General features: G+C 37.2%; 1 protein-coding gene and 1 long non-coding RNA gene across 4 annotated transcripts in view; one reads left to right on the top strand and one right to left on the bottom strand.

The window, feature by feature from the left end:
• The window catches only part of LOC140679675 (uncharacterized), a 348204-nt gene extending 342005 nt beyond the window's left edge, over positions 1-6199 (bottom strand). The window contains exons 1-2 of the long non-coding RNA XR_012051044.1: positions 6055-6199; positions 5467-5978 (exon numbers count right to left, since the gene is read on the bottom strand). This is a non-coding gene — a long non-coding RNA (uncharacterized lncRNA). The remainder of the gene's footprint in view (positions 1-5466; positions 5979-6054) is intronic.
• The window catches only part of LOC133621138 (pleckstrin homology-like domain family B member 2), a 66083-nt gene that overhangs the window by 24636 nt on the left and 28947 nt on the right, over positions 1-12500 (top strand). The window contains exons 3-5 of one of the 3 annotated variants that reach the window (XM_061983026.1): positions 2826-2936; positions 5870-5995; positions 6215-6343. In XM_061983026.1, the coding sequence (XP_061839010.1) occupies positions 2826-2936; positions 5870-5995; positions 6215-6343 (366 nt within the window). Of the gene's footprint in view, positions 1-2782; positions 2937-5869; positions 5996-6211; positions 6344-12500 lie in introns of all 3 variants that reach the window. The other 2 variants (XM_061983025.1, XM_061983027.2) reach the window with 2 other exon arrangements.

Genomic DNA, 12500 nt, shown 5'->3' with positions numbered 1-12500 from the left:
TTTAACTATTAAATGAACCAAAAATATGACTTATTTTATCTTTGTGAAAATATTGGACACAGTGTGTTGTCAAGCTTATGAGATGCGATGCAAGTGTAAGCCACTGTGACAATATTGTTCTTTTTATTTTTATAAATATCTAATGATAATGTCAATGAGGGATTTTTAATCACTGCTATGTTGAAATTGTAACTAATATTGATACTGTTGTTGATAATATTCAATTTTGTTTCGCTACTTTTGGTTTGTTCTGTGTCGTGTTTGTGTCTCCTCTCAATTGCTCTGTTTATTGCAGTTCTGAGTGTTGCTGGGTCGGGTTTGATTGTACTGTTATGGTTTTGCTGTGTATTGTTTTGTTGGATTGATTAATAAAAATAATAAAATAAAATTAAAAAATCGATTTAAAAAAAATGAGAATCGATTCTGAATCGCACAAGGTGAGAATCGCGATTCGAATTCGAATCGATTTTTCCCCACACCCCTAAAAATTAGCTTAAAAAGTTAGCATGCTAACAGTTAGCATTAGAGATGTCCGATAATATCGGCCTGCCGATATTATTGGCCGATAAATGCTTTAAAATGTAATATTGGAAATTATCGGTATCGTTTTTTTTATTATCGGTATCGTTTTTTTTTGTTTTTTTTTAAATCAACATACAAACCACAAGATACACTTACAATTAGTGCACCAACCCAAAAAACCTCCCTCCCCCATTTACACTCATTCACACTCATTCACACAAAAGGGTTGTTTTTTTCTGTTATTACTATTCTGGTTCCTACATTATATATCAATATATATCAATACAGTCTGCAAGGGATACAGTCCGTAAGCACACATGATTGTGCGTGCTGCTGGTCCACCAATAGTACTAACCTTTAACAGTTAATTTTACTCATTTTCATTAATTACTAGTTTCTATGTAACTGTTTTTATATTGTTTTACTTTCTTTTTTATTCAAGAAAATGTTTTAAATTTATTTATCTTATTATATTTTATTAATTTTTAAAAAAAGGACTTTATCTTCACCATACCTGGTTGTCCAAATTAGGCATAATAATGTGTTAATTCCACGACTGTATATATCGGTATCGGTTGTTATCGGTATCGGTAATTAAAGAGTTGGACAATATCGGAATATCGAATATCGGCAAAAAGCCATTATCGGACATTCCTAGTTAGCATGTATAAAGTACTAAGTTATACGACTCTGAGGTGTTTGGCTGTAGGGTTGTACGGTATACCGGTATTAGTATAGTACCGCGATACTAATGAATCATATTCAGTACTATACCGCCGTGTCATTGCTGGTTTACGAGCAGAGGAGCATGTTCGGCGGCACACAATCACAGAGTACTTACAAACAGACACAGTGTGTAGACAGAAAAGGGAGAACGGACGCATTTTGGCTTAAAAACTAACGATAAAGGTGAAGTTATAACACTGAAACGCCCTCAGGAAGAGGTGCTTTAAGACATGGCTTGCTAGCTAGCGGCTAAAGTCCAGCCGCAGTCGGCGGTGTTTTAGCTACTTCTAAATCACTAATCCTGTTCTCCATGGCGACAAATAAAGTAAGTTTCTTACAAGTATCATCCCTGCAGGACGAGGAATAGTTAAACATGCTTCACTACACACCGTAGCTCACCGGCGTCAAAATGTAAACAAACGCCATTGGTGGATCTACACCTAACATCTACTGTAATGATACCAAGTACAGGAGCATATTGAGTCGATACTACTATAATTACGTCGATATGTTCTGGCATCACAACATCATCTTTCGGTTTTTTTAAATTTATATTATGTTTATAAACTCAAGAAATATGTCCCTGGACACATGAGGACTTTGAATGTATGATCCTGTAATGACCTGGTATCGGATTGATACCCAAATTTTTGGTATCATCCAAAACTAATGTAAATCATCCAAAAAACAGAAGAATAAATAATTATTACATTTTAACAGAAATGTAGATAAAACATGTTAAAAGAGAAAGTAAGCAGATATTAACTGTAAATGAACAAGTAGATTAATAATTCATTTTCTACCACTTGTCCTGAATAATTTTGACAAAATAATAGAATGGAAAATGACACAATATGTTACTGCATATGTCAGCAGACTAAATTAGGAGCCTTTGTTTGCTTACTTACTACTAAAAGACAAGTTGTCTAGTATGTTCACTATTTTATTTAAGGACAAACTTGCAATAAGAAACATATGTTTAATGTACCCTAAGAATTTTTGTTAAAATAATGCCAAGAATGCAATTTTTGTGGTCCCCCTTTATTTAGAAAAGTATTGAAAAATATCAAAATAATTTTGGTACCGGTACCAAAATAGTGGTATAGGGACGACACTATTTGGCTGTAAAATTGGTTGGTATGCTGGTTAGTATGTGTCAGGTACCAAGTTATCATGAGTCTGAGGCGCTCGGCTGCAAAATTGGGTAAAAAACGATAGCATGCTAATGTTAGTAATGCTGCCTGTGCCATTCCCGATACTGAACAGCATGGTCTGATTGTTTTGATCTCGTTGAGTGGCCAATACTACTGTAGTATTGGTATCTCTAGTACATTTAGCCATTTTTATGATTGAATTGGATGTTGTGTTCAGATAACTTAGCATATATTGATCGACTTACAGTAAATTGTATTGGTTTTAATATCTTTAATTTACCAAAGGTATCAAAATCCTTACATTTTGGCTTATGTGGCCCTCGCTGGAAACATTTAGACACCCGTGCCCTCTGTGATTGTTTTTATTCTACTCAAAACAGCAGCGTGTTTGTAAAATAAAGCACGAGATGTGTTGTCCATCAGTCCTGCGTGAAGAAGACAGAGGTGGGCTCAATGAAGCTCTGGTCGTCGCCCTCCAAGCTCCAGCAGAGAATCGCAGAGCTCGACCAGCAGAAGGAGGAACTGAAGATTGAGGTAAGAATGATTTCTCTTCTTCTTTTGTGGAAATGACTTTCTACTACAGTTGAAGCTCGATTTACGAATCCCTCTGTTTGCCAACTTTTAGTGTCCTGTGTACTAACGCTTTATTCATTCATTTTGTGTCCCACTGGCAGCCAATTTGTGCTTGCTCCTATTGAAGGGATTGAGGAAGCTATAGAGGATTTGTGTCTTTATTACAAAAGCTTTTTTTTTTTTAAACACTGATTTTATGTACGTAACTCTATTTTTTGCGTTGAATTTTGTGTACTGAATATTTTTTACATCAAATTATGCTAGCAATTTCATTGAAAACAAATTTGTTAGCGAGATGCGTGTGTTTAAACATTCAGTGTAAAACATTCAGAGCTGAAAAATTCCATGTATAAAAATTAATCGTAAAAAAATCAGTGTAAAAAAAATGTCAGTGTAAAAAATTCAATAAAAAAAAATTCAGTGCTGAAAAATTCAGTGCAAAACATTCAGTGTATAAAGATTTAGTGTATAAATATTATTTGTAAAAAAAAAAAGAAAAGGTTATAAAAATAAAGTGTAAAAAAATGAAAGAGTATAAAAAAATTCAGTGTAAAACATTTTTGTGTAAAAAAAAAACAGTATAAAAAGAATACAGTGTATGAAAATTTAGTGTAAAAAAAGTGTATATCTATAAAAAAAATCTGTGTAGAAAAAAATTCAGTGCTGAAAAATCTGCTGCTTCAAAAAGCAAAACTCACTTCCGGTAAAATAAGACTGAAGCAATCATTCCTGTCTCAGAACCAGCCAATAAGGGTTCAAAGTCACAAAACAGCATTAAAAAAAACAGTTAACTGGGCTACCTGGGCATATTACAACATAATTAACCTTTCAATGCGGCCCGCTGGATGTTTTCAAACTATAGAAATTATTCCAATGGTTAAAATCTGCACTTTTAACTGACATATGAAGCTCTGCTTCTTGCAGATAGGGCACAAACAGAGTGGGGCAGAGTGGGCGGGGCATGTTTACGGAGCAGCGACGGAGGCAGATTTCTGCAGAACAGAACTTCAATCTCAAAGATGTCGATCAAAGAGGCGGAGACGTCGTACCACAGCAAGTTTTTAATTGTGATGAGAAATAACTTTTGTGTAAAAATTTGCCAAAGCGGACTTATTTCACTGCGGAGGAGAAGACTACCTCTCATCTAAGACAACACACACAGGGCCCTTTCTTCCCACCCCTTACTGCTCGTCCTCTGTCTGCTCCCTTCCTAATGTACTGTAAGTGGAATTCTGCTTTTTAAATGTGTATTATTGTAGCAATAGGGTTGTTAAAGTTAGGGATTTTTTGTGATTGCTGATCTTTTGTGAGGGCACCAGAGGGACTTCTGTGTGTATGCACGTGTTGGCAGAGCAGGGCACACAGGACAGTTCAGTTTTTTGTTGTTGTTTTGGCTTGTTTGGATCTGCAAGATGCTAAGCACCTCTTGCAGAGCGGCGCTTCAGTGTTTGTAGCTTCAACTTTATTGTTAGTTTTTAAGCCAAAATGCGTCCATTCTCTCTCTTGTGTCTGCACGCTGTTTCTGCTTGTAAGTACTCCGTGCGTCAGCCTGTAACATGCTCCTCTGCTTGTTTCACTAGCAATGACATGATGTGACAACGGCGCGCCGTCATGTCCGGGAGAAAAAAAGGACCGGTATTTTTAAGAAGCACTATAGTACAGTTTTTAATTCATTAGTAACACCGTACTTTATTATACCGTACAGCCCTACTACAGATATACATGAAAAGTAGAGATGTCCGATAATATCGGATTGCCGATATTATCGGCCGATAAATGCTTTAAAATGTAATATCGGTTTCAAAAAGTAAAATTTATGACTTTTTAAAACGGCACTGTACGGAGTGGTACACGGACATAGGGAGAAGTACAGAGCGCCAATAAACCTTAAAGGCACTGCCTTTGCGTGCCGGCCCAATCACATAATATCTACAGCTTTTCACACACACAAGTGAATGCCAACTTTAACACTGTTACAAATATGCGCCACACTGTGAACCCACACCAAACAAGAATGACAAAGACATTTTGTGAGAACATCCGCACCGTAACACAACATAAACACAACAGAACAAATACCCAGAACCCCTTGCAGCACTAACTCTGCCGGGACGCTACAATATACACCCCCCGCTGCCCCCTACTAAAACCCTGCCCCACCAACCCCGCCCACCTCAACCTCTTCATGCTCTCAGGGAGGGCATGTCCCAAATTACGAGCTGCTGTTTTGAGGCATGTTAAAAAAAATAATGCACTTTGTGACTTCAAAAATAAATATGGCAGTGCCATGTTGGCATTTTTTTCCATAACTTGAGTTGATTTATTTTGGAAATCCTTGTTACATTGTTTAATGCATCCAGCGGGGCATCACAACAAAATTAGGCATAATAATGTGTTAATACGACTGTATATATTGGTATCGGTTGATATCAGAATCGGTAATTAAGAGTTGGACAATATCGGGATATCGGCAAAAAAGCCATTATCGGACATCTCTAATGAAAAGTATTCTCTTCTATAGCCGCTGGGTGCATCGTCAACACGAAAATAACCGCTAGGGTCTGTAATTACAGTGTATCTCGGTCCACAAAAAAAATGGTATTAACTGCTGTGGCTGTAGGTAGCCTCCCGATGTTGATGGCAGTAGGTACATTTCAAGTATCATGAGTAGGATCATGGTCAGGAACTAGCACTTTTATCCACCTCTGCATTCGCTGTAAAACGTTGCTATGGCAACTGTCAAACCGTAGCGCCGTAAAAAAAAGTGCTGACTGAGCAGTTTGTCCCTTCCAACACTGGTTGTGTTGTGTAATATGCTTGTTGATAAGCGACCATGTGGTCAAAGAGAGATTACTTCCTCGCTGCTAAGACTCCCGCCTCTCGCGTGCTCTCAGCTGCAGCTGGAGATCGCCCTGCTCCAGGGAGAACTGCAGACGGAGAAGGCGCAGCTGCTGAAACACGAGCAGAAGCTGGGAGAACTGCAACAGCGAGCCCAGACCAAACCTGCAGACAAACCGAAAGTAAGAAACATCAGCACTTCCTGTGAATGTGTCATGATCCTCTTAACGTAAACACACACTGGTATCGATGGTGAGTGATGGTTCCCAGCACGATGACTGCTCACAGGACTCATCTGTGGAGCAGATACGCATCTCGGGAGCACACCCTGAGAAAGAAAACAAAAAACACTTCCAGTCAGGTCGGCGAGTCGCTCAGCTCAGCTCTCTGTTTCCCAGCAGGAGCGAGAGCGTCTGGAGGAGGAGCGAGCGCGACTGGAGGAGCTGAAGAGGAAGTGCGAGGAAACCCAGGAGCTGATCCCAAGTCAGCCAGAGAGCCAGCGGGAGCGGCTGACGCTTCAGATGCAGCACGTGAGTGGATGGCAACATGACTTCTTTTGCTTCTTTATTACTGGCCGAGCTTTATTATCCAACATACCGTATTTACTGGACTATAGAGCACACCAGTATATAAGCCACACCACAAAATTTTAAGACAAACATATTTTCCCATATATTAGCCGCACCGGACTATAAGCAGCAGATATATACGTTGTAAAATGAGTTATTTACAGAAATATTTTTTAAATGTTTATTTACACACCTTAATTGTTTCCAAACGGTATCTGTAACACAGCAGTAAAACGGATGATCAAACAAAACACAAGTCATCGTCATGGACCCACTAGCTGCGTGAGCTAGCTCTCCAATCAGCAAAACGGACTCAATAACTCCAGGGTGACGTTTTGGTGAATTTACGAAACTGAAACAATACAAAAAGAATGCCATTGTAAGTTAATAATACTAACAGACACTCGTAAGCGTGTTAGCATATTAGCTAATGCTAACGACGCCAGCTTGATTACATGACAATAGCAGTACAAATATCCATTAAAACACCCTCACAGACATCACACACGGGACGGTTTAGTAAGTAAGAAATGTTTTAGTTACATTGTATAACTTACAAACGTTGCTTGGAGTGATGAATGAAGAATCCATACGAGTAGAAACACTATGGATGGCTAAAAGACAGAGGAACACTCGTACTTTCGGTTGAAAGCACTAAATGGAAGGACACTGCAGCACCTGCTGTAAGTGAACTTAAGAAAAGTTGACACCATCGCACAAACAATATCACACATTTTCAGTGTATTTGCCTTTTTTTTTTAGAAAACTATTTGCATTATGGCCGTTAGCAAAGAAAAATCCGCAAATTAGTCGCACCGTTTTATAAGCCGTAGGGTTCAACGCGGAGGAAAAAAGTAGCGACTTATAGTCCGGAATTTATGGTAGTAGCTAATGACCTCTACCCATTCGTTTGTCTCCTGTTTTTATATTTATGATGACATTTTTGAATATGGAATTCCATACGTTATATTATGTCCATGCATTTTTAACTAATTTAAAAAAACCCTGAATATTAAAAGACGCTGCAAGAATATTTGCATTTAGTTTTTTGGTTTAAATTCACACGCTGATTATCATAAATATAAAATATTCACAATGTTTAGTTTGTAATGATTACACAAAAAATATTATTAAGGCATCTGTTTGCAACATTTATACAGATGCCTAGCAGGCGCTAACTTTCCAATGTTTTTTAAGCGTTATATCCCGCCCTCTTACCACTTCTCGGACGTAATGACGTAAGTAGGACATACGTAACACGTGCACGCGCATTAGCTTTGGGTGCTGTTAGCTATAAAAGCCCTAAACTAATGTAAATTCTATCATAGCAACAACATATTAGACATATATATATATATATATATATATATATATATATATATATATATATGATAACATATATGTGTGTGTGTGATATACATATATATTTATATATATGTTTGTATGTGTATATATGTGTCAATACATGTATATATGTATATAAACATTTGTATACATATGTGTGTACATATACTATATATATATATATATACACATAGTTTTTTTACGTGCAGAAATTACTTTTTTTTTTTTTACTTGCGAATCGTTTTTTTTTGCCAGGCATGTGATTTTTTTTTGTCTATAGTCGGAAATCCGTCTTTTTTATCTCTGTAAAAATATAGAAAATTATTTTCCGTTTTTCTTAGTTTTTTCCGACCTACAATGTGTGTTAAAATCTTGATGCGTCTCTTTGCCATACCTCCCAACAACTACGGTTCTCCCGTAATGAGTACGGTTTTTGATAATCCAATGGTAAAAACTAAAATTTTCTATTAAAATTATTAACTTAAAAATTAAAGCTACGTAGCGAAGCAACTCCACGGGCAGGGCACAAAATATACGGGAAACATCAATGATGATTGGTTAGTTTACGTATAAGAAAATCCATGATTGTTTGGTTGGTTGACTAAGATGAGTCACGATTGGTTAAGATTAGGGAAAAACACTACGGACAGGTCAATCGGAGGCAAGATAGGGCGGATCTACAAACCAGAAAGGGAAATCACAACAGACGTGCACATCCCAAATGACGACGAGAGAGTCGGAGAAGAGAAGAGGGAACATTCAAGCGGGCGATTTATATATTAAAACAACTAGTGGAAGATGGCAGAGTGATTCTCCTCTTTAAATTTTTCTTTTAGCGACGACGTCCAGGAAACCCACAATGTGTCTACTTGGCCACATTTGGACATATGTATGCGTCTGGATAAAAAAATGCCCAAAACATTATTTTAGTTGTTTACCATGTAAGTACAAATCAAAACTGCTCTCGACATGGAAGATGTGGAATACACATTTAAGAACACACATGATTGAGGCAGACATGTGAGGAGTTTTGCTACAGTATAGCCTGTCTAAATGTTACATTTCATTTTCATTGGTGTTTTAGAACAAGACAGTAGCTGACATTTTTTTCATTATTTCTACTGTTTATATTTTGACATTGAATAGTTGAATCATTTGGAAACATAAACAACATGACTGCAAAATATTTGTTATTTCATGCTATAAATCACAAATGGCTATTCAGATAAAGAAAGTTAGCTAATAGAGGAAACATTGTTTGTACTCCTGCAGGATTTTTGCATTTGGAGCAGTTAGAAGTGGAGAGGGAGTCAAAGAGACATAAATTCCAAATCCAAAGCAGAATCTACTAAAGCAGAAACAAAAAGGAAAATGCTAGCTGCTCAGAAATTTGCCAGGAAGGCTCATGTCAGAGCCATCAAAGCAAAAATGCCAAAGTAATGTGTGAATTAACCAAAGTAATGTATAAATAATGTAAATAACCAGATGAACCATCTGTGGCTGTGAAGTGAATACTAGTAAGGTTGTAAATACTGTATAGAGTAGGCTAACCCATGTGGTTCCTGTGGATGTGAACACAAGTGGTAATTATTGTAGTGACTAAATAACATAGTGACTGAAACACACATAGTGATTCATTTGGATGAATGGGGTATGTATTTATGTAAACTCTGTTCATAATTTTTCAATTCTTTAACACTAAAACATCTTTAAATGGTGCTTTTTTTTGCTACTTTTTGCATGTTCAATTGCTGAAAAGCCAGGAGCTTTGTCGCCCCACCAGGGCACCGCCCTGGACCTGGCTGGGGACCTGCAGCCCTCAGACCCCTGGCTTATTTTCAGTTTTTTTCATTAAGTTCAAATCACATGCCTGCCCTTGCAGAAAATAGATTTTTTTTTACCTGTTAATATTTTTTTTACTTGCAGAAAATATTTTTTATACTTGCGAAAACATTTTTTACTTGTAAACATTTTTTTTTTCACTTGCGAATCGTTTTATTTGCAGATTTTTTTTACCTGTGAGTACATTTTTTACTTGCAGAATTTTATTTTTATTTTTGAGAATAGTTTTTTTACTTGCGAAAAATTGTTTTTATACTTGGGAATAATTTTTATACTTGCAGAAATTTTTTTTTTTTTACTTGCGAATCATTTTATTTGACGGGCAGAAAATAATTTTTTATGTCTGGAAACTTCTTTTTACTTGCAGAAAATATTTTTTTTACCTGTTAATATTTTTTTTATTTGCAAAAAAAAGTTTTTTTTACCTGTTAATATTTTTTTTATTTGCAAAAAAAGTTTTTTTTACTTGGAATCGTTTTTGTTTTTTTTACTTACGAATTGTTTGTTTATTTGCAAAAAATTGTTTTTTATATTTGCAAATCTTTTTACTTGCAGAACAGTGATTTTATACTTGCAAATCGTTTTTTACTTGCAAAAAATTGTTTTTATACTTGCAAATCGTATTTTTACTTGCAGAAATTAGTTTTTGTTACTTGCCAGGCTTTTTTTTACTTTTGAAATGTTTTTTTACTTGCAAAAAATGTTTTTATATTTGCAAATCGTATTTTTACTTGCAGAAATTAGTTTTTGTTACTTGCCAGTCTTTTTTCAATCAATCAATCTTTATTTATATAGCCCTAAATCACAAGTGTCTCAAAGGGCTGCACAAGCCACAACGACATCCTCGGTACAAAGCCCACATACGGGCAAGGAAAACTCACCCCAGTGGGACGTCGATGTTTTGTACTTGCATAAAATAGTTTTTCTACTTGTTTTTTTTATATTTTACAGAATATTTTTTTTTTTAACTTGCGATTTGTCAGGCCTGAGTATAAAAAAATGTGTGTTTGGGGAGTTATGGCAGTAATTTCACTCCATATGTTAGCATCGCAGCTAATTAGCTATTCATTTGGATTGAGCAGCTCTCCCCTACTCACCTGGACCATGGCACTAATGAAATGGACGCTGTAATACCAGCCTAGCCTATTTACAGCCCATGTCTGAAAGGAGGCGCTATTGAGCCCTCGCATAAGCCCTTGTTGGAACAAGTGAAATCTAATACAATATAACCTGTTACTTGTGCGTCCAGAATATCTAAAGCAGTGGCGACAAGCAATGACCATTCATCATGTGTTTGTTTGTTGTCATTCAACACCCACATACTTCTAGCTAAATTTACCACATTCCAAACAACGGATGAAAAGTTGCTGTTGTGTACCTGTCGGATGACTTGTCGCTTGTAAAAGTGACAAGGCCTGAAAACGCCCTGTTTCGCAATCCGACTGCTTCACTGTCGCCACGTGTGTTTTGACGTTTTCTGTTCATTGGAAAGGTGGGTTCCAAAGCAGGTTTGTGGCGTTGTTCTGCTTCAGCAGGTGTCGTGACTGTCAAACAACAAGACTCTGCACGTCTTTTTTATTGCACTCGCTCTTTTATTGTCAATGTTGACACTCGAGATTGACCGAGTATCTGTGGGCGGCGATATATATATATATGTGTATGTATGTATGTATGTATGTATGTATGTATATGTATTTATATACAGTATATATATGTATATATGTATGTTTATGTATGTACAAACCCCGTTTCCATATGAGTTGGGAAATTGTGTTAGATGTAAATATAAACAGAATACAATGATTTGCAAATCATTTTCAACCCATATTCAGTTGAATATGCTACAAAGACAACATATTTGATGTTCAAACCGCTAGCACAGGTGTGCAGGCTAATTGGGAACAGGTGGGTGCCATGATTGGGTATAAAAACAGCTTCCCAAAAAATGCTCAGTCTTTCACAAGAAAAGATGGGGCGAGGTACGCCCCTTTGTCCACAACTGCGTGAGCAAATAGTCAAACAGTTTAAGAACAATGTTTCTCTAAGTGCAATTGCAAGAAATTTAGGGATTCCAACATCTACGTTCCATAATATCATCAAAAGGTTCAGAGAATCTGGAGAAATCACTCCACGTAAGCGGCATGGCCGGAAACCAACATTGAATGACCGTGACCTTCGATCTTTCAAACGGCACTGTATCAAAAACCGACGTCAATCTCTAAAGGATATCACCACATGGGCTCAGGAACACTTCAGAAAACCACTGTCACTAAATACAGTTTGTCGCTACATCTGTAAGTGCAAGTTAAAACTCTACTATGCACAGCGAAAGCCATTTATCAACAACATCCAGAAACGCCGCCGGCTTCTCTGGGCCCGAGATCATCTAAGATGGACTGATGCAAAGTGGAAAAGTGTTCTGTGGTCTGACGAATCCACATTTCAATTTGTTTTTGGAAATATTCGACATCGTGTCATCCGGACCAAAGGGGAAGCGAACCATTCAGACTGTTATCGATGCAAAGTTCAAAAGCCAGCATCTGTGATGGTATGGGGGTGCATTAGTGCCCAAGGCATGGGTAACTTACACATCTGTGAAGGCACCATTAATGCTGAAAGGTACATACAGGTTTTGGAGCAACTTTTGTTGCCATCCAAGCAACGTTATCATGGACGCCCCTGCTTATTTCAGCAAGGCAATGCCAAGCCACGTGTTACAACAGCGTGGCTTCATAGTAAAAGAGTGCGGGTACTAGTTTGGCTTGCCTGTAGTCCAGACATGTCTCCCATTGAAAATGTGTGGTGCATTATGAAGCCTAAAATACCACAACGGAGACCCCCGGACTGTTGAACAAGCATCAAGCAAGAATGGGAAACAATTCCACCCGAAAAGCTTCAAAAGTTGGTCCCCTCAATTCCCAAATGTTTACTG

The sequence above is a fragment of the Nerophis lumbriciformis genome, linkage group LG21 (assembly GCF_033978685.3).
Source record: "Nerophis lumbriciformis linkage group LG21, RoL_Nlum_v2.1, whole genome shotgun sequence".
In the NCBI taxonomy this organism is placed as follows: Eukaryota; Metazoa; Chordata; class Actinopteri; order Syngnathiformes; family Syngnathidae; genus Nerophis; species Nerophis lumbriciformis.
Note: the sequence above shows the minus strand (reverse complement) of the source record. Positions and strands in the feature narration are given on the sequence as shown.